The 20,299-nt window shown below is 44.9% G+C and overlaps 1 protein-coding gene across 2 annotated transcripts in view; it reads left to right on the top strand.

Annotated features, from left to right (window-relative positions):
* BMP7 (bone morphogenetic protein 7) overlaps positions 1-19,035 on the top strand; it is a 116,863-nt gene extending 97,828 nt beyond the window's left edge. Inside the window, exons 3-8 of one of the 2 annotated variants that reach the window (XR_008307151.1) lie at positions 516-664; positions 4,309-4,506; positions 11,370-11,446; positions 13,920-14,030; positions 14,252-14,756; positions 16,068-19,035. Coding sequence is in view for 1 of the 2 variants with exons in the window: in XM_053250017.1 (XP_053105992.1) it covers positions 516-664; positions 4,309-4,506; positions 11,370-11,446; positions 13,920-14,030; positions 14,252-14,401 (685 nt within the window). In the remaining variant the exon portion in view is untranslated. Of the gene's footprint in view, positions 1-515; positions 665-4,308; positions 4,507-11,369; positions 11,447-13,919; positions 14,031-14,251 lie in introns of both variants that reach the window. The other variant, XM_053250017.1, reaches the window with a different exon arrangement.
* The last annotated feature ends 1,264 nt before the right edge of the window (positions 19,036-20,299 follow it).

A 20,299-nucleotide genomic window follows, 5' to 3' on the forward strand; every position in this document is an offset into this window, starting at 1 on the left:
CATCTCTGGTACAAACCTCTATGTTGTGATCCAAGTTCACCAATGTTGCTCAAAGCAGTGGAGCACAGAATGCAGATGGGGTCTATTGGTGGATTGCTGGATGATCTGAAGTCGATTGGCACGATGTTCTTATTTCCAATTGTTTAACTATGGCAATAATGACAAAGCCCCACTCATACCTGCCCAAATTAGGTTGTTAGGATCCTTGACCTGTGCTTGTACATTCAGATTTGTGCTTGTACACACAGACATCCCATTGTGGCTCAAGGGTGCATTAGGCCATTGGCTCCATTCCCTTGCCACCATTTTGCCCTTGGGCCTGGTTAGTAGTTCTCTGGGTTCTGGTAAAATACAAAGTAGATCCTGCGGACCTGAAGTCTGTCCATGCCTGACTTAAACACCAGCTTATATTTAGTAGGCGGAGTTTTTGTTTTTGTTTTGTTTTTAAATGTATGTGAACATTTTGGTAATTCTGAAAAGCTCTCTCTCCATTTTTAACCCCTTTGTCTCTCTAGGGATTCAGATTTGTTCTTGCTTGACACTCGAACAATTTGGGCTGCAGAAGAAGGTTGGCTGGTGTTTGATATCACAGCCACGAGTAACCACTGGGTGGTAAATCCACAACACAATCTTGGCTTGCAGCTATCAGTGGAGAGCGTAGACGGTAAGCTTCCGAAAGTGGCATCGCCAGCAAATCTCAAATTCAGACCCACAGTGAACAGGGGTGTGGACATCTAATGTAGTCACTGTAGTCTTATGTTCTTATGGGTGGCTTTAAAAGGGGCTTAGACAAATTAATAGAGGACAGGTCTATCAATGGCTACTAGTCTCATGACTATAGGTCACCTCCAGCCTCAGAGGTAAGATACCTCTCAATACTGGAAGCAGGGGAGCAACAGCAGGAAAGAGGGCATGCCCTCACCTCTTGCCGGTGTGCTTCTCAGGGACATCGGGTGGGCCACTGTGTGAAACAGGATGGTGGACTAGATAGGCCTTGGGCCTGATCCAGCAGGGCTGTTCTTATGTTCTTGTGAAAGTCTGCCCTCTCCCACAAGGTTTGAAGGAATGTAGCCCAGAAGGGCCAGGGGAGATTGCTGGAAGGTGGTAGCATAGACCAGAAAGAAGGAAAAATTGAATGTATGGCCAACCCTTGGTGTTAGGGTTGGCTTCAGATTTGGGGAGCCTTTGGCAAACTGCCTTCATGGCCCCCCTCCTACTGAATGAACCCTGGGAGAGTTGCTGTGCCACCGCCACATGAAGGCTGTGGGTACAGAGGTGGTCTCGGGGATCAGCAGTGGGCATATCTATGGAGGATGCTGGGCCCTCAGCAGATAGTTAAAGATGCTGACCCCTGACTTCAGGCTTGCCTGGTGTCCATCCCAGTTGCCCCAAGGAGACTTGGGTAAACTTATTCAGAGTTGTTTTGAAGTGTTATTTGAAACGATATTAAAAAGATGAGTTCATATTTAATAGCAAGTTCAGTTCCTTTGTATTAGTGCCAGCTAGATCCAGCAACGATAGCAAGGGAAAGGGAATTAAAGGCTATTTGTTTACTCTTAGAACGTCTGGATAAAGTGCAGCAATGCAAGAGAGGCTGAAGTAATTCTTTTGCCTCAGGCACACTGTCATCATCTAAACCCCGTAATGCTTTTCTCCCTGACAATATGTTGGAGCAATAGCTGACTTTGGGGATTTTATTCGGTTTTGTGCCTATTGCTTCACATCCTGTTTGTCTCATTACATAGGAGAGCAAAGAAAAGTTATCTTACAGCCTGGACCATGCAACAGTGTCTTGTACTTGGAAGTGAATCCCATTGAATTTAGTGGGATTTGCTCCTATGTAACTGTGCATACAGTATTGACCTTACTGTCAGTACAGTTTGTCTTTACAGGCTGAGGGCAGCCCCTCAACAGCATGGGCCTCTCTGTTCATCTGGATGTGATATCGATGTTGTTGTTTTTAGTCCTGAATAAACATTTCAAAGCTCAACTATGTTCTTCTCTTTCTGAAGCCTTATTGTGAGTATGACAGGGACTCTAGAGCAGGGATTCTCAATGTTGGGTCCCCAGATGTTATTGGACTTCAACTCCCATAATCCCCAACCAAAGGCCACTGGGCCTGGAGATTATGGGAGTTGAAGTCCAATAACATCTGGGGACCCAACGTTGAGAATCCATGCTCTAGAGCATGAGCCAGGAGTATCTTGAGGTCTCATGTCCTGAGGACCAAACTAGACAAGATGGGAGATCTGTGATTAAATCTTCTGTGGGTGTTGTTTTTTTAAAAGGATACATGCAACCCCAGGGTGTGTGTGATGTGGATTGGGGCCATAGTGGTGGTATCCAGCAACTTCAGTGCCATTTTCCTAATCCAAATGGTACCTGTATAATTTCTCCCCTGGAGCAGATAGCATCTCCAGAGGGGCATATGAAATTTGGATTTAGAAAGTGTCAGATCGCAAGAACAACTCTACAGAGTTACGAATTAGGATTGGTTTGAAACTGCTTAGGTGAGCTAGCTTTCCCTCACCCCTGCAATCTGCAATTGCATCACCTACCTTACAGGTACAGCCCCTCCTGCCCTTACTGACCGGCCACCACTGGTTGTTGGACTACAGTTCCCATCCTTCCCAGCCACAGTATCTGCAGGATGATAGGAGCTGTATTCCAACAGCATCTGGGGACTCAAGGCTGAGAACCCTTGAGCTACTGCAATTGGCAGGCAGCGAGAAGCATCTGGATGGTCAAGGCATGGTAAAGATACTAGGAGGCTGTTCCCTGCTTTTGCCTGCTACCCTTCAGTTTCTGGCCCATGCCAAGTTCTCATTCTAGCTGTAGCCCCAACATGCACCTCAGGCAACAGACTCAAAGACTCTGGGTTTATCTATTCTATTTATTCGAAATATTTATATCCCACCCCTCCAGTACACTCCTGCTCAGAGTGGCTCACAACATCAATATAAAACAGATGCAACGTAAAATAAGACTCATAAAGTTAAATGTGAAGTTAAAATACCAGGCTAAAACCACATTTAAAATCACTTTTTAAAAGTTTCAAATTAAAAGTTATTTTAAAAAACTAAAAATGGGAACTATAAAAACTAAAGAACCTACCAGAGATAAGCAGCAGTTGAAGAATAAATCCAGAGGCTGATTCTCACCACTGACAGCTGGGTAGGAAGAGCGTCCAGCCAGGTGACGCGCCCCGTGTGCACTCCTTGTGTTGGCAAAAACCAAGGTAGGAGAGGAGGAGGGTTATGTGCTAGCACACAATCACATTCCCCCGTCCTACCTTGATTTTTGCTGACCCATGGCTGTTTCTTGGGAGCATGCACAGGGCTTGGAGCCTGGCTGGAGAGCATGCTGGAGATGATCAGACAGCTGGAGAGCATGCTTGGAACTTGGCTGGAGAGCATGCACAAAGCTTGGAGCCTGGCTCCTTTTGCCCAGCTGTAGACCGTAGGAACAGAGGAAGCAGCCTTATACCGAGTCAGACCATTGGTCCATCTAGCTCAGTATTGTCTTCACAGACTGGCAGCAGCTTCTCCAAGGTTGCAGGCAGGAGTCTCTCTCAGCCCTATCTTGGAGATGCCAGGGAGGGAATTTGGAACCTTCTGCATTCAAGCATGCAGAGGTCCTAAAGGGAATATCTTACAGTGCTCACACATGTAGTCTCCCATTCAAATGCAAACCAGGGTGGACCCTGCTGAGCAAAGGGTACAATTCATATTTGCTAGGAGGAGAGCTGCTCTTGTGGTAGCAAGCATGAATTGTCCCCTTTGCTAAGCAGGGTCTGCCCTGGAAGACTGAAGCCTTTGCTTGCCCTCCATTGCCCTTTATCTGGAACTGCATCAATCTTTATTTAAGATGAGGCATTTTTATTTTAAGCTAATAACCTTCCATTGAGAATTTAGTGTTCCTCTGGGCTTGTTTTATGGTTCCTTTTTACTGGATCACATCAAATTATAAGTTGGTGAACTCAAAGAAACCCCTCTAAAGAATGCAGGGAAATCTAATATTAAAGCTGACCTAGCACAACGTAACTTTCAGCGGAAGCATTTGCTTCAGCTGTTGCTCACTGAGATGTAAAATGAAATTTGCTGTGTTAAGTCTTTCCTTGTAAGAAAAGCTCCATTAATTTCAAGACCTGGCTCCTCGGCTATCCTTGTGCCTAGCGAAGGCTGTGGGAACTCCGCACGTGGGTTGCAGGCCAGTCTGTCTGGCTCCTGTTATTCCTGGGATACACGGATAATGAATAAAATGTCCTCTTTGGAACGAACATTCTGTTTTGCTTTTTCTCATCCTTAGGACAGAGCATCAATCCCAAATTAGCCGGTCTTATTGGAAGGCATGGCCCACAAAACAAACAGCCGTTCACTGTAGCCTTCTTCAAAGCCACGGAGGTGCACCTCCGTAGCATCCGTTCGGCAGGAGCTAAACAGCGGAACCAGAACCGCTCGAAAACGCCAAAGAACCAAGAAGCCTTTCGGGTGTCAAACCTTGGAGGTAAGTAAACGTTCAGGGTATGAAAGTCACCATGGGATGCCCTGAGGAGTATCTGAAAAAGAGGGAATGGTCTCTCTTTTCACTTCCATCTGCACTGTCTTCATGACAGCCAAGGACATGGTGCCACTAGCCTGTCTTGCACAGTCTTCTCTGCTGTGACTGGTAAGCCGCTCTCCAGGGTTTCAGACCAGTGTTCCCTCTAACAGAGATTCCCAGATGTTGTGGACTACAACTCCCGGAATCCCCAAACAAAAGCCATTTCAGCTGGGGATTCTGGGAGTTGTAGTCAACAACATTAGGGAATGCCTTTTAGAGGCAACACTGTCTCAGACTAGGGTCTTTCCCAGGTCTGTCATCTGAGACTTTTTTCCTCTGTCAGCAGTGCAGTATATTATATTATATTATATTATATTATATTATATTATATTATATTGTATTGTATTGTATTGTATTGTATTGTATTGTATTGTATTGTATTGTATTGTATTGTATTGTATTGTATTGTATTGTACTGTACTGTACTGTACTATACCATATAGCACCCTTTGTCCTGGGACCCTAGGTATTGAATAACAAATTAAAAAAACAGTAACCTAATAAAATAATCATTAAATTTCATTCAAAACACACCCAAAATAAACAAACAAAGCTACAATCAGCTAAAAGGAAATCAGACGGGCTATTCATTAGCCAAAGGCATGAATAAAAAGGGCAGTATGGGAACTATGTGGATCTCATTTGAAAGCTAGTTCTACAGCCTGGAGTAATCACCAAGAAGGCCCTGTCTCACATGCTTGACAAGCAAGCTTCTGAAGGTGTCAGCATGTGGAATAATTATATGATGGAGGAGCCATTATAAATGTGACCGTAGTTCAGTGGCAGAGCACATGCTCTTCGTGCAGAAGGTCCCCAGTTCAGTCCCTAGCACCTCCAGTTAAAAAAATCTTAGGTTAAGAGAGGTTTGTATCTGAGACTCTGGGGAGTCACTCCCATTTGAGTAGATAATATTGGGACAAATGAGGCAATGGTCTGGCTCAGGCAGTTTTTGATATGCACATAGGAACATAAGAAGCTGCCATATACTGTGAGTCAGACCATTGGTACATCTAGCTCAGTATTGTCTACACAGACTGGAAGCGGCTTCTCCAAGGTTGCAGGCAGGAGTCTCTCTCAGCCTTATCTTTGAGAAGCCAGGGAGGGAACTTGAAACCCTTCTGCTCTTCCCAGAGTGACTCCATCCCCTAAGGGGAATATCTTACAGTGCTCATACTTCTAGTCTCCCATTCATATGCAACCAAGGTGGACCCTGCTTAGCTAAGGGGGCAAGTCATGCTTGCTACTACAAGGCCAGCTCTTGTGGTAGAGAGTTAATATCTCTCAGTTAATAATTGCCACCTCAGACGAGCAACAACAACAAAAACCTTCCAAAAGATTTATATGGATTAAAAAGGAGAGGGACAGGCTCTGCTCATAGACTCATGGCTGAAAGGAGGCAGAAGTGAGGGAGGCATGTGCGTCAGATGCAAGAGATAGCAGAAATGCCAGGAATTGAGCCTGGGATCTCAAACATGTAAGCTCTTTGATTGAACTGTGGACATCCCCTAGCAGCTTCTGCCTCTGTCGTGCAAGTTGCTGCCACCACATCATCTATGAACTACAAACCTGGCTATGTAAATTCCATAGCCCACAAGCCAAATTTTCTGTCAAGAAAAAAGCCAAACGATACAAGATTATTAAATTTTGCAAACGTAGAAAAATTTGCATCTATTGGCTGGTGTCTTTGTTGACTGATTGATTCTATTATTTAGTCGTTCTTTTCAGTGGCACATGGGAGCCCAGTTCCCTGTAACAGATTTCCAAAGGCCATTGCAGCTGGGGATGATGGGAGTTGTAGTCAACAACATCTGGGAATACAAGGAGGAACACTGCTGGCTACTGAGAATCTGACTCGGCATTTCACCAGGCAGTCATGATTATGCACTGACTGAACTGAGTTAAGACACTACCTTTGTACATAGCTTCCTGCTTGGTTTATAAATACGACAGAAACAATGGCTGACATGTAAACGAATGAAGCACAGGCACGCTGTGGGAAGCACTGGTGATGCTGTGTCGAAGAATGTTCCCACAAGGTGGGAGGGAATAATTTTCACAAATCTCCTCTACCCCCAGAAGTGTTCCCTGTGACCTAGATGTTTGACCCTGATTGCTATGTGACTCTCAGGGATCTACTTCCAGGTGGCACAGAGTGCTTCCAGAGGAAGGGGATATTGGCGAAAATAGCAATAGCAATAGCACTTACATTTATATACCACTCTATAGCTGGAAGCTCTCTAAGCGATTTACAATGATTTAGCATATTGCCCCCAACATTTCTGGGTACTCATTTTACCGACCTCGGAAGGATGGAAGGCTGAGTCAACCTTGAGCCCCTTGGTCAGGATCAATCTTCCAACCTTCTGGTTACAGAGCAGCAGTTTTACCACTGCGCCACCAGGGGCTCTTACACATTCACCCCCCACCCCTACCCCCTCATTACTCTGGCATGTGGCAACAGCACTCCTCACAAAATGCTGGTGCTTCATTAAGTCTGCATGGGCTTTCCCAGACAGCAGCCTTTACTGCGGATTTACTGTGAAGCTTTAGTGTGATTTCGAAGCTGCCCCAAAAAATTGATGCAAAAAAGGATTTTTTTAAAATGCTGGATATAAATCAGGCTACATTCTAACGCACAGTGAAAAACCCAAATTGTGTGTGAAGTGCTCCCCAACAGCTCGCAGGGACTTTGGGGTAAATCTGTCCAAAATGTGAACACACCCCTCCTTTCCAGAGGAGATGCGGGCTAAAATGCAGGTGTGGAAAACTTCCATGTCAGCCAGTGTATGAAAGTAGATAAAAATTAAAAACAGATCGATCAGCAAAAGCAGTGGCAGGTTAAAATGGAACCAAAGCAGCTGGGGCCAGAACAGCAAAATAACCACCTAATGGCACAGCAGGGAAGTAACTTGCCTAGGGAGCAAGAGGTTGCTGGATCGAATCCCCGCTAGTATGTTTCCCAGACTATGGGAAACACCTATACTGGGCAGCAGTGATATAGGAAGATGGTGAAAGGCATCATCTCATACTGCACAGGAGGAGGCAATGGTAAACCCCTCCTGTATTCTACCAAAGACAACCACAGGGCTCTGTGGGCACCAGGAGTCACCAGGAGTCGACACTGACTCAATGGCACACTTTACCTTTGAAGAGGAGAGCTGGTCTTGTGGTAGCAAGCAGTGGTAAAACTGCTGCTCTGTAACCAGAAGGTTGCAAGATTGATCCTGACCAAAGGGCTCAAGGTTGACTCAGCCTTCCATCCTTCCGAGGTCAGTAAAATGAGTACCCAGAAATGTTGGGGGCAATATGCTAAATCATTGTAAACCGCTTAGAGAGCTTCCAGCTATAGAGTGGTATATAAATGTAAGTGGTAGCAAGCATGACTTGTCCCCTTAGTTAAGCAGGGTCCACCCTGGTTGCATATGAAAGGGAGACTAGAAGTGTGAGCACTGTAAGATATTCCCCTTAGGGGATGGAGCCGCTCTGGGAAGAGCAGAAGGTTCCAAGTTCCCTCCCTGGCATCTCCAAGATAGGGCTGAGAGAGATTCCTGCCTGCAACCTTGGAGAAGCCGCTGCCAGTCTGTGAAAACAATACTGAGCTAGACAGCCCAATGGTGTGATTCAGTATATGCAGCTTCTTACGTTCCTAACCTGCCAGGGGCTTTTACGGACAGCAGGTTTTACTGTGGGTTTACAGGGAGGCTGTACCGTGAACTTGAAGTTGTCCCAAAAGAAGGATACATATAATGGATTTTTTAAAAACTCCGGCTATAAATCAGGTTTTACTCTAATGCACAGTGAAAAACCCGAATTGTGTGTGAACCGCTCCCCTATAACTCGCAGGGACTTCGGGGTAAATCTAGCCGATATGTGAACACACCCCCTCTATTCTGGAGGAGATGCGAGTCAAAGGGCTTCAAATGTCCTGTGTGAAAAGCTTCCAGACAGTGTTCCCTGTAACAGGGATTCCCAGGTGTTGTTGACTATGACTCCCATCGTCCCCAGCCAAGGGCCATTGCAGCTAGGAATGATGGGAGTTGTAGTCAGCAACATCTGGGAGTCCCTATTACAGGGAACACTGTCTGGCAGTTACAAAGCAATTAAATACACTTAAAAGAGTAAAGTCTATGGAACAGCTGCATTTTCCAAGATTATTTATTTATTTAACATATTTTTATACCACTCAAAACTCATGTCTCTGGGCGGTTTACAACAAAGTAAAAACAGAAAAAGTAAAACATTAGTTAAAACAAAAACCAAAAAGTTCAAAACGTTACAACAATTTTAAAATCATATTTTAAAAACAGCATTTTTTTCTGCCAGCTGGAAGCTTTCATTTCGTTTTATTTCAATCCTGCCTTTCTTCAATGGACTTCAGAAGAGTGTACATGGGATTCCCATGGTGTTCTCCCATCCAAGCACCAACCAGACCCATTCCTGCTTAGCATCAGCAAGTTCGCTGCATCACGTGCTTTTAAAAACCATTAAAGATAATCTGGGCATTCGTCTAGTCTCAATGGGGCAACAGGTACACAGGAACAGGAACACAGGAAGCTGCCATATACTGAGTCAGACCATTGGTTTATCTAGCTCAGTATTGTCTTCACAGACTGGCAGCGGCTTCTCCAAGATTGCAGGCAGGAATCTCTCTCAGCCCTATCTTGGAGATGCCAAAGGGGAATTTTAAATCTTCTGCTCTTCCCAGAGCGGCAGCTCCATCCCCTGAGAGGAATAACATACAGTGCTCACACTTCTAGTCTCCCACTCATATGTAACCAGGGCAGACCCTGCTTAGCTAAGGGGGCAAGACATGCTTGCTACCACAAGACCAGCTCCGTCTCTGCTAGTATGCAAGGCAGTATGCAAGGAAATACAGTGAGCTGGGTACAATTGTGCAGAGATACACCCAAGCACCCATCAGGCAGAGGACAAAGAAGTCTGACTGAATCTTAATGGGTGTCTTGCCTCAACAGTAATAGGCAAGAACACTAAGAAGGACAAGCTGTGACTGTGAGAAAGCAGAAGCACCAATTACTTTCCCGAAACTCATTGCTGGTTTGTGTCAGAAAACAAAACTGATTTTGCAGCCGTCGGTGCCAGTACAGATCAGGAGAAGCTGTGAAACAAAGGTTGATTTCCTGCGGCTTCCTTGGCTTTGCACAGGAAACGAGAGGAGTGTTTTATATTTATTGAGTCAAGCTCTTTAATATTATTGAAGTTTTTATAATACAATAAACCAACAACCATTATGAAGCAGCATTTCTTTTCCCCCGCTGCAACCCTGCCAAGAATGTCAGCGCTGTGGTTTCAGCCTCCCAAACGATTCGATCTAAGGAGGCCGCTTCTCGTGTTACTGTTTCTGCTCATGAATCGCTCCCACAAGGAAGATGATAATGCTGGAACAGCTTACGCCCATGCCTCATAGCGAGATGGTTGGGGTTTGTCGAGAATTTGGAAAATGGTTCCGGATGTGTGCCTGGGTGGAAAGTAGATATACCTTGGGTGAAAGCATCGCTGTCTGCTGTGTTGCCTTGCATACTCTGAAAAAACCACAGAAGGTGGTGATGGGCATAGACATGACTCACAAATGCTTGTAACCCAACCCTGACAGCCATTTCTGTTAGGGCAAAGCAGCTTTGGGAGGGGATGGGTGTAGGAGAGGGATGCTTCACCTTTTCTCTGACCACCACTTTCCCACCAGTAGCAGCCAGTGCAGATTCCCCTAATTTATGCTTAAAGGTGCCTCCCACTGCCACCGCCCCCTGGTGGTGCCCGGACTGGACGCAACTGTTTCCTGCTGGATCTCTTCCTTCTCCCAAGGGGCTTTGCCCTCCCCCACAGTGTTACAGAAACATGTCTGAGGAGGTAAACAGACACCTGGGACCCCACAGGCAACAGTTAGCTGGAGGAGAGGAGTTATTCTGGAAATGCAGTGGGGGAAGAAGTGTGGATTGCTCCCTCCTGAAGCTGCTTTGCTCTAAAAATATGCTGCGATTATATTCATTGCAAGGATTCACATGCGGCCTCGGGAGGAAAGGAGGCTTTCCGCCTTCTGAGATTGTCATCTGTATATTTTTTAAAGCAAGTTTCTATCCCTCATGAGTTCAAAGATATGCTAGAATTTCGATTATTGGGAATGGAGCTTCGGCGGCTGACATATTGCGCAGAGCTCTGCATATGTTTCGCACAATGCAAGCTGCGAAAGCACGCACTTTCAGAAATGCCAGCACTGTGCAAGGGACTTGCGCAGTGGCACTGCTGTGCTTTCCCTTCGCAGTGCAATCACACCAGTCACCTTGCACAGTTTTAGCGTTTGCACAAATTCCACTAGGGAGACGCAGCAGCGCTTGCATTGCTCTAAATGCACGCAGAGCGTTGCGCAGCATGTCAGCCAGTGTCTTGTACAATTTCTTGACCCTCCCTGTGACGAGCAGAAGCAGAATAAATTTTGCAAGATGAGAAAGGTTGCAGGATAGGTTAGGTAATTGACACACTTTAAACACTCAATGTTTCACAGCATTGAAGTGATGCAGAATATTTTATTCATGCATTTATTTATTTTTGGTGCATATATGTACAGCTCTGGTACAAAACTGATGGTGAAATTTCTATGGAAGTCATTTGGGAGTATAGATAGTAATGTCATCAGGTGCCCTTGCTATAAAATTGCAATGTAGGATAACTCGGGATGACTTGATGTAAAGTGATGTTTTCCTGCTTGTTTCCTCCCCCCCCTGCCCCGCACCCTCAACGCCCTCCAAACTCAGAGAACAGCAGCACTGACCAGAGGCAAGCGTGCAAGAAACATGAGCTGTATGTCAGTTTCAGGGATCTCGGCTGGCAGGTAATGCTATTTCTGTGCTTGGAATTAGAGATCTTTGGTGCATTATTAGTCTTCTGTTGTTATCAGGCTGGTAATGCGAATCCTGTGGCCTGATTTTCCAGCTCTGACCTTTTTGTTTGTCCATTTTCAGAACAGTAAAAGGCTAAATCCTCCTCAATGAGAATATGTTCATTATATGCAGACTTCTAATTTGTATCTACAGAGTGATAGCTGCTATACCTCAGGTGAAGTGTGGATTTTTTAGTGCTCAGGAGAGAAGGCGCATTCCTGAAGAGGCCCTGCAGATTTGGAAGCTTAGAACAGCCCTGCTGGATCAGGTTCAAGGCCCATCTAGTCCAGCATCCTGTTTCACACAGTAGCCCAACAGATGCCTCCCAAGAAGCCCATAGGCAGAGGGTGAAGACTTTCCTTCTCTCCTGCTGTTGCTTCCCTTCTACTGGTATTTAGAGGCATCTTGCCTCTGAGGCTGGAGGTGGCCTATATCCAACAGACTAGTAGCCATTGATAGACCATGAGGCTCTTCACACGATTTGTGTGAAGAGCCTCTATGGGTTTGCGAAGAGAGCGGGCTAAGCTGCCCGCACAACTGCCAGCTCCATCACGGAGCTGGCTGGGGCTGGGGAGTTCAGGGGCTGCGTGGCCGCCCAGAAGCTCCAGTATGCCCTGTATGAGCACGGGGGGCATACTGGAGAGACCCCCGAGCCGGGAGGCTGCTTTTAAGCCTCCCGGCCGGGGGTCTACTCATAGGTAGCCACGGCGCAGAGCCGCACCATGGCTACTCACGATTTGAAAAACCGGGTTTGTGGAGCGGTTTAAGGGACGGGCTACAGAAGTGGGCTAGCTGCTTGTAAGCCACCGGCCTCACCTGCGAGTCCGGTGGTTTACACGAGCAGCAAAAATAGGGCTAGGCTCTCCTAGCCCGATTTTTGCTGCTCGTGAGAATAGCCCCCATTGTTTTGTCTAAGGCCCTTTTAAAGCCATCCAAGCTAGTGGCCATCATCACATCTGGTGGTAGAGCATTCCATAAGTTAATTATGCGCTGTGTGAAGCTTGCTATCTTTTGTTTGCTATATATTTTTTTAAAATATCCTATCAGTGCCAATTCTGCTGAAGTGGGGCTACCTCTTGAATAAAGGCAGAGCTGACTTCACTGTGAGGGGATTCACTCGCTACAAGGGCTGGGCCAAAAGTCCTTTGCTGAGAACTTTTGTCTGAATTTTTGTGGGGAGGTTGGGAGCAAAAGAGGAAATGAAACCACCTCACTTCTTTTGCTTTTGAGTGATGGAGTGGAGCAAAACTCATTGGTGCTCCTCCCAGTCCCTTTCCATTGGCAGCCACCATTCAGTTCCTCCCCCCGCCCACCCAGAATGCCCCTTGTAACACTGTTACATTGTGATGCCTTGGCTGCTAACCAAAGGGGCCAGAAGAACATGGGTTTTTCACCCCACACCCCAAAAGCTGTACTCCCCAGTAGCTGAAACGGCCCTCAACTTTGGTGGCAAATCAAGCTGTGACTGGCAGTGGGGTGGGATTTGCCCCACAACAATTGATATTTGCTTACCGCCCCTGAAGAAGAAGAAGCCCCCATTAGGGATGTGCACGAACCTGTCCGGAGGCCCTTTTTCGGGCCTCCGAACAGGTTTGAACCCTGGGCCCGGTTTGAAGTTTGAAGCCGGCGGGGGTGCAACTTTAAGGGCAGGGGAGGGTGCACTCACCCCTCCCACCGCTTTTCCCCTGCCAGCGCTCCTTCCTGGTAAAAACCTTCAGGGCGGCAGCATACCTTCCTGCCGTCCCTTCCTCATCCTCAGCTGGATGTGGCTGGAAGTACCAGGTGCGCATGCGCCCGTCACACATGCACCCCCATCTGACATGTACGCACGTGACGGGTGCACACGCACCTGGTACTTTCGGCTGAGGACAGGGAAGGTCCGGCAGGTAGGTATGCTGTCGCCTCGAAGGTGAGTGCACCCTTCCCTGCCCTTAAAGTCGCACCCCCACCGGCTTCCAACTCCACATCCACGGTTCCGTGCACATCCCTAGCCCCAGTCACCATTGACAGCCCCATTTTCCAAGAATTTGGCCACAGGATGGCTTCACCATGCACCCAGAGCTAGAATTCTCATCTCATGCTACCTGAATCGTCTAACAGTGGGTTGGAAGAACAGTGAAAAAATATAATTCTTGGTATGCAGTGGCATGCCTCCTCATTCATTCATTCATTCATTCATTCGATTTCTATACCACCCTTCCAAAATAAAGATGGATGGAAAACAATATGAAGACAATATGGATTAGCCGAATCTGTTGCTGAATAAGCTCTTAAGTGCTTTTCTTTATACTGAGATGCGTGTTATATAAGGATCTTGTGTTATATAGTTTTATTGCAGATGTATTTAATCCTCTCTCTCTCTCTCTCTCTCTCTCTCTCTCTCTCTCTCTCTCTCTCTCTCTCTCTCTCAACAACAACCACCAGGACTGGATCATTGCTCCAGAAGGTTATGCTGCATATTACTGTGAAGGAGAATGTGCCTTTCCATTGAACTCGTATATGAATGCTACAAACCATGCTATTGTACAAACACTGGTAAACTCATTTTAAGTTCTGTCCAACATGTTATTGAATCTGTTTAGCATTATACAATTTGATGTGAGCCACTGTGGGTTTTACAGGGTAGATATTATTTAAAGGGATGTGTGTCTGTTCTTATTCTAGTCAAAGTACTTCTAAATGTGTGCTAAACCTTTAAAGATTTGCCTGCGGAAAATAGATGTGTCCTGATTTCTGATCACTTATTTATTCGACAGGTTCACTTTATCAATCCAGAAACTGTGCCGAAACCTTGCTGTGCTCCAACGCAGCTCAACGCTATCTCAGTACTTTACTTCGATGACAGCTCCAATGTCATTTTGAAGAAATACCGGAACATGGTAGTACGGGCCTGTGGCTGCCATTAAACGTACTGGACAGGAACGCTCAACATGGCTTTCAAAATGTTCGGGTTTTGAGGTGTTTTTTTTTTTTTTTAAACCCTAACATGGATCACTTTTTTAAAAAACTCATTTTAAAACATGCCATCACTCTTTGGGATAACATTTCTGAAGGGGCCAAACCATCAGGAAAGCGTTCCAGACACAAGTGGCATTTTGAGCGAGTTTCGGCTTTAGCTTGCAAATGAGAATCATTCCTGCAAACTGATGCACAATGGAAACAAGGACTGAGGATCAGTTTGTAAGCAGGTCCCTCCTTCTGTAGGCAAGCAAAATCTGCCTAAAAGTGAAAATGAGTCTTTCAAATGAAAAGCCATCTGTGGTGAGAAACATATTTGTAAGAGTGAGTGTGTGTGTGTGTGTGTGTGTGTGTGTACAGATTTATAAAAGCTCCTCATAGATAAATGATTTTTAATTAAAATGAGTGACTGCCATTGCTTGAGTGAAACGGATGTTCTGTTTAAAATGACTAAGGATGAGCGAGACCTGACCGATTTCCTATTTTCATAAATATTGCCGTCTTCCCATGGCATTGCCTGTTTAGGGCGCTTGTCTGTCAAAGTGGCTATGCAGTTCTTCCACAAAGCAGATACTGCTGATTGTGCATTGCATCTGTGTAATCTGCAGTTCTGCATCTGTTCTGCCATACAGATCAGAATAACTATGTGTGCATAACATGCATATCTAGCTTAACTGTGCATCATTTTCCCCCAACACACTGACAGCAGTATACACTTAATGGAGATCTGATTCATGGTTGTATATCTCATGTACAGTTAACTTAATGCATAACAGCTTGCATCATGGAGCCATCACACTTTCTCCCCTCTAACTTTTGCAATGGGTAGACAACAAAATTTGCAGGCTTGTTTCCTATCCATGACATTTAGCCACAACAGTGAATATGTGGTCTTTAGTTTGGGAACAGAAAGATCAGATATTTTCCAGCATCCCTCAGATTACCTTCTTTCCTTTGGCTCATATCAACTTCATAGGCAAGAGAAGAATCCAAGGGTCCAAATCAGTGAATCTTCTTTAGATGTGTGGAGTGGATGCACTTTGCACAGGGATTTTCTCCCTCTTTCCTATCCTTTGTACTGAATCCTTCCCAAGTTTGCTGTGAGGGGAACTACTGTAAGGTTGCATGTAAGAAGCCAAACAAAAGAATGCATGGGGTCAATGTCCATCTGGAAAATGGTGTCTAGCACTGACCTCTCCAGAGAGGTCAGTACTAGGCACTGACATCCAGACTAACAACGTGCAAGTACTATGTGGGAGGTGCTGCAGCAGCTGAGTTCCTGACAAACACAGCTCTGGCACTTGCAAAGGGGGACAAATATTAACAATCCCCCCTTCATCCAAAGGTTCTCTGTGCCACCCAAAAATATGTCCCTGAGGGCTGCATGACCCTCGGGGACATATTTCTGGGTGACACGGAGCACTTCCAGGGAAGAGGAGGTTATTGAAGTTCCTTCCCTCACCACCCGTGTGATTGCTTGTGTTGCATTAGTCAAATCCATCAGCAGTACTGGTGCTCTTCTCATCTAACATCCACACTTTGTTAGTCTGGATGTTGGCCAATATCTTAGTAATGCAGACGAGGATGTAAACAATATGCTTATCAATTTTTCAGATGATACCAAATTGGGAACTGTTGAGGATAGATCCTATATTCAGAATTGAAACAGAAACTGTTCAGCATAGGAAAGAACCAAATGGCCAGCTGGTGGACAATTCATTAAGTACTGGTGATTCTAAGAAAGATTTACAGACTGTAGAGGACACCAGGCTGAACAGGAATCAACAGGCTGATATTAAGACCAATGTAACTTAAAGTTGCATCGTTGAGAAGCATTGTTCCCAAAAGGTGAGATGTGTTAGTGCCCTTGTGTTCAGCAATAGTATGACCACCTTTGAAGCACTATGTTTATTTCTTGGTACCAGAGTTCTTGAAGGCTATTGACACATTGGAAACATGACAAAGGATAGTTTTTTTTAGATACAAAGAGAAGTATCAAGAAAGCAACTAGTGTGAAAGAAAGGATAAAGGAACTAAGCATGCTTATCCAGAGATATATTGATGGTCTTCCAATAATGTTGAAAGTTACTAGGAAAGGAATTGAAAATAAAACAGCAAGTATTATTTGCCATATCTATAAATCTTTGGTAGGGGCCACAACACCATGTACTATTCGGGTGGTTGTCTTTCAAACCGGATATTTTAGATTTTAAACAGTCTGGGAAATGGCAATCAAAAGGATAATGGATTTGGGACACTTGTCTTACAAGGAAATAAAGTGTTTGGAGCTTTTTACTCTAGAAAAATTTGATGATAAATGGGGGAGGGGATTTATAAAAATTAATGAACTGTATGGACAGATAAATTTCTTTCTTACTCATAATACTAGAATCACTTCATCCAATGAAGCTTATTTGCGGTAGATTCTGGCCAAAAAACTGAGTTAAAAAAACCACAAAAAACCCTAAAGATACAAGAAATAAATTGGATTAGTTAGTTGTATGGGAAGGGAGAAGTTCTTGCATATCCTAGTTACCTAAAAACCTTTATGGCTGTGAATATATGCTTGAAAGTGTGTGGAATACTATGCCGATTGAAATCTCAGATGTCAAATTTTCAACTGAATAGTGTTTTCATTGGCTGTGGGCAAGGATTGAACACCTAATAGAGCTTCTTGCCCCTCCACATTAGTAGCAAACATAGAATAAATTATTCAAAATAGTAAAAATTGCAAAATAAATTATGCAAAATCAAAATATGCAAATGTGTTCAGTTTGAAGGTGTAATAGGCTAAGAGATGGACTGGCAAACCATGGTTGGTTGTTAGCAAAATTAGCAAATGTGAGCCTTGGGTTCTCGTGGCTTGTCCTCATAACATTAAACTATGGTTTGAACTGAACTCTGTTGAACTGACCTGAATTATGGCAGTGACCTGCCCCAAAGGACCCAGGGAGATTTATGGACAAGCAAGGATTTGAACTTGTGTCTTCCACCTACCTTTCTATCTACTGTACCTCATTGCCCATTCTACTGTGCTGGCAGAAATGCACAATTTCTATCCACCAGCAGTCTCCTCAAAGTTGAAATGTTTCTGTGCAAATTCTCTCAGGTTTGCATAAATATGCAAAAAATGTGGTAACCCCACAGTCTCATTACACATTTCCAATGTTGCCTCTGGAACTAAATTTGTTGCTTGCTCCTGATATAGCCCACTTACCCAATGAGCAATTCTTGCATATGACCCCCTCAGCATGGAGATGCTATGGTGTGGAAGTGTTTCCTGAAGCCTCCCACATGCTGGCTGTGTCCCCAGGTATTGTCTGCCCTCAGAGAAGTATAGGCTGAAGGAAATGCTTGGATTGCATGCCGGTTCCAGGAGGTTCCATCCTTTTAGAGAAAATTGCTTAAGCACAATGTTTAATATTTAGAACTAGGGAAAGAACCACAAAAGAGCATTTGAGATCTGTAGCACAGCCCAGGCTATCATTTAGAACGTGCAGTTCTTAAACATGCAAATAGGAGAGAGGATGTGGTTTGGACGACCCATTGCTGATATCAAAGTGTGGACCGTAATATTATGGGGCTCCCGCTCAGTGGAAGAGCATCTGCTTTGTATGCAGAAGATCCCAAGTTCAGTCCCTGGCAGCATCTCCAGGTGGGGCTGGGAAATACCTATCTGAAGCCCTGGAGAGTTGCTGTTAATCAGTGCAGACCATACTGAGCTAGATGGACTAATGCAATAAGCTGACACAGTAGAAGGCGGCCTCCTATGTTCCTACTACACTGAGAGAGCCTTTTGATTTCCTCTGTTCCCAGTGAGAAGGCAAGTTTGGGGTGCCCTCTTCCAGGTAAAAGTGTACATGTTCCCCAAACACACTTTATTGCCTTTGCACTCAGCTTTGCCCATGCTGGTGAAGGCAGGTGTGGGCGTGGGGGTGGGCGTGGGGGAGGAGGTGGACAGACATCTGGAATGGTATTATAAAAGTACTCACCAATGAATTATAGACTTCTGGGGGTCTAATGGGCCTTATTCAGGGAACTTAGATGCTTCCTTTAAAGCTAATGTGAGATGTTCAAGATCACTTTGTGAGTGTGTGTGTCTATAAATTCAGTCATGGGTGAGCCCTTGTGCCTTCTGTTCAATTTCTATTGGTGTCTGTTCCGTATATGGCAGGCCACCCTTTGTATACACTCCGATCTCTTATATGTTTTACGGGGATATTGTTTCCTGGGGTTATTTCTAATTCCCCCTCCCCCATAAGTAGCAGACTCTCTGCTAAGCTCTATGTAAGCTCCACTGTTTGTACATGTTTGTGTAAATAGTTTTCACAAAACCAGAACAAAATTATTTATTTCAATCTCTGAATTTCCTCTTTTCCCCAATCACATTCAGGAAAAAAAAAGATTCATCTCTCCTTTGAAGACTTATGTTTCCTTATTTAATAACATATTTATTAACAACTGTTGGCAAAAAAATATACATTTTGGGTCTTTTCCCCACTTTAGAGCAGTTGTTTTTAGGTGGTTGTTTGTACAAATTAGTCAAATAAATAATTGCAGTTTTACATGTTTTAAAAAATGAGTTTTATGTCTCTGTGTGGTCATTTCCCCTCTCTTTTTCCTTATCATTCCATAACCCAGTCCCACGTTTACTCAGAAGTAAGTCCCACTGTGTTCATTGAGGTTTACATCCAGGTAGGTTTTAGGCTGCAATCCCATGTACACTTATATTGGAGTAATATCCATTGCACACAGTGGGACTTGCTTCTGAGTACAGTGCATTGTATTATACTGTTGAACTTGGGGGAGGAGTACTGGTTTTGTGGTAAAGATAAAGTGCTGTCAAGTCAGTGTCAGCTCCTGGTGATCATAGAGCCGTGTGGTTTTCTTTGGTAGACTACAGGAGGACTTTACCATTGCTATCTCCCGCACAGTATGAGATGATGCCTTTCAGCATCTTCCTATATTGCTGCTGCCCAATGTAGGTGTTTCCCATAGGAACTTAGGAAGCTGCCATATACCGAGTCAGACCATTCGTCTATCTAGCTCAGTGTTGTTTTCACAGACTGGCAGCGGCTTCTCCAAGGTTGGAGGCAGGAATCTCTCTCAGCCCTATCTTGGAGAAGCCAGGGAGGGAACTTGGAACCTTCTGCTCTTCTCAGAGCAGCTTCATCCCCTATGGGGAATATCTCACAGTGCTCATACTTCTAGTCTCCCTTTCATATGTAACCAGGGTGGACCTTGCTTAGCTTAGGGGACAAGTCATGCTTGCTACCACCAGTATGTATGGAAACATACCAGTGGGGATTCGAACCGACAACCTCTGGCTTGCTAGTCAAGTATGAATTGTCCCTTTTGCTGAGCATGGTCTGCCCTGGCTTGCATTTGGATGAGTGTTGTAAGATAATCTTCCCCTTAAGGGATGAAGCCAGAGCTCATTGGAAGAGCATCTGCATGCTTGCTTGCTGAAGTCTCAGGTCCACTCCCTGTTATTTCCAGGTTCACTCCCTGGCATCTCCAGGTAGGGTTGGGAGAGACTCCTGCCTGAATCGTTGGAGAACTGTTGTCAATTGGTGTGGACAATATTGAGCTAGATGGACCAATGGTCTGACTCTGTATAGTCGGCTATGTAACTCATCCATGCAGACCAAAGATAGCTGTGGAGAAAGAAAAATGCAGTGATCCAGCAGTAAGCTTTTACATATTTGGACGTGCTAGACATTTGCCCAAACACAGAAGTCTTGCATCATGTCCAGAAGATGATTGGCCTTGGGCTATGGCAACTCTGCAGCTAGAAATTCACCACCAGGGATACCTCCAGATTTAATTCCTAGGAAGAGATGGGA

Source organism: Hemicordylus capensis, chromosome 4, assembly GCF_027244095.1.
Source record: "Hemicordylus capensis ecotype Gifberg chromosome 4, rHemCap1.1.pri, whole genome shotgun sequence".
NCBI classification, from domain to species: domain Eukaryota; kingdom Metazoa; phylum Chordata; class Lepidosauria; order Squamata; family Cordylidae; genus Hemicordylus; species Hemicordylus capensis.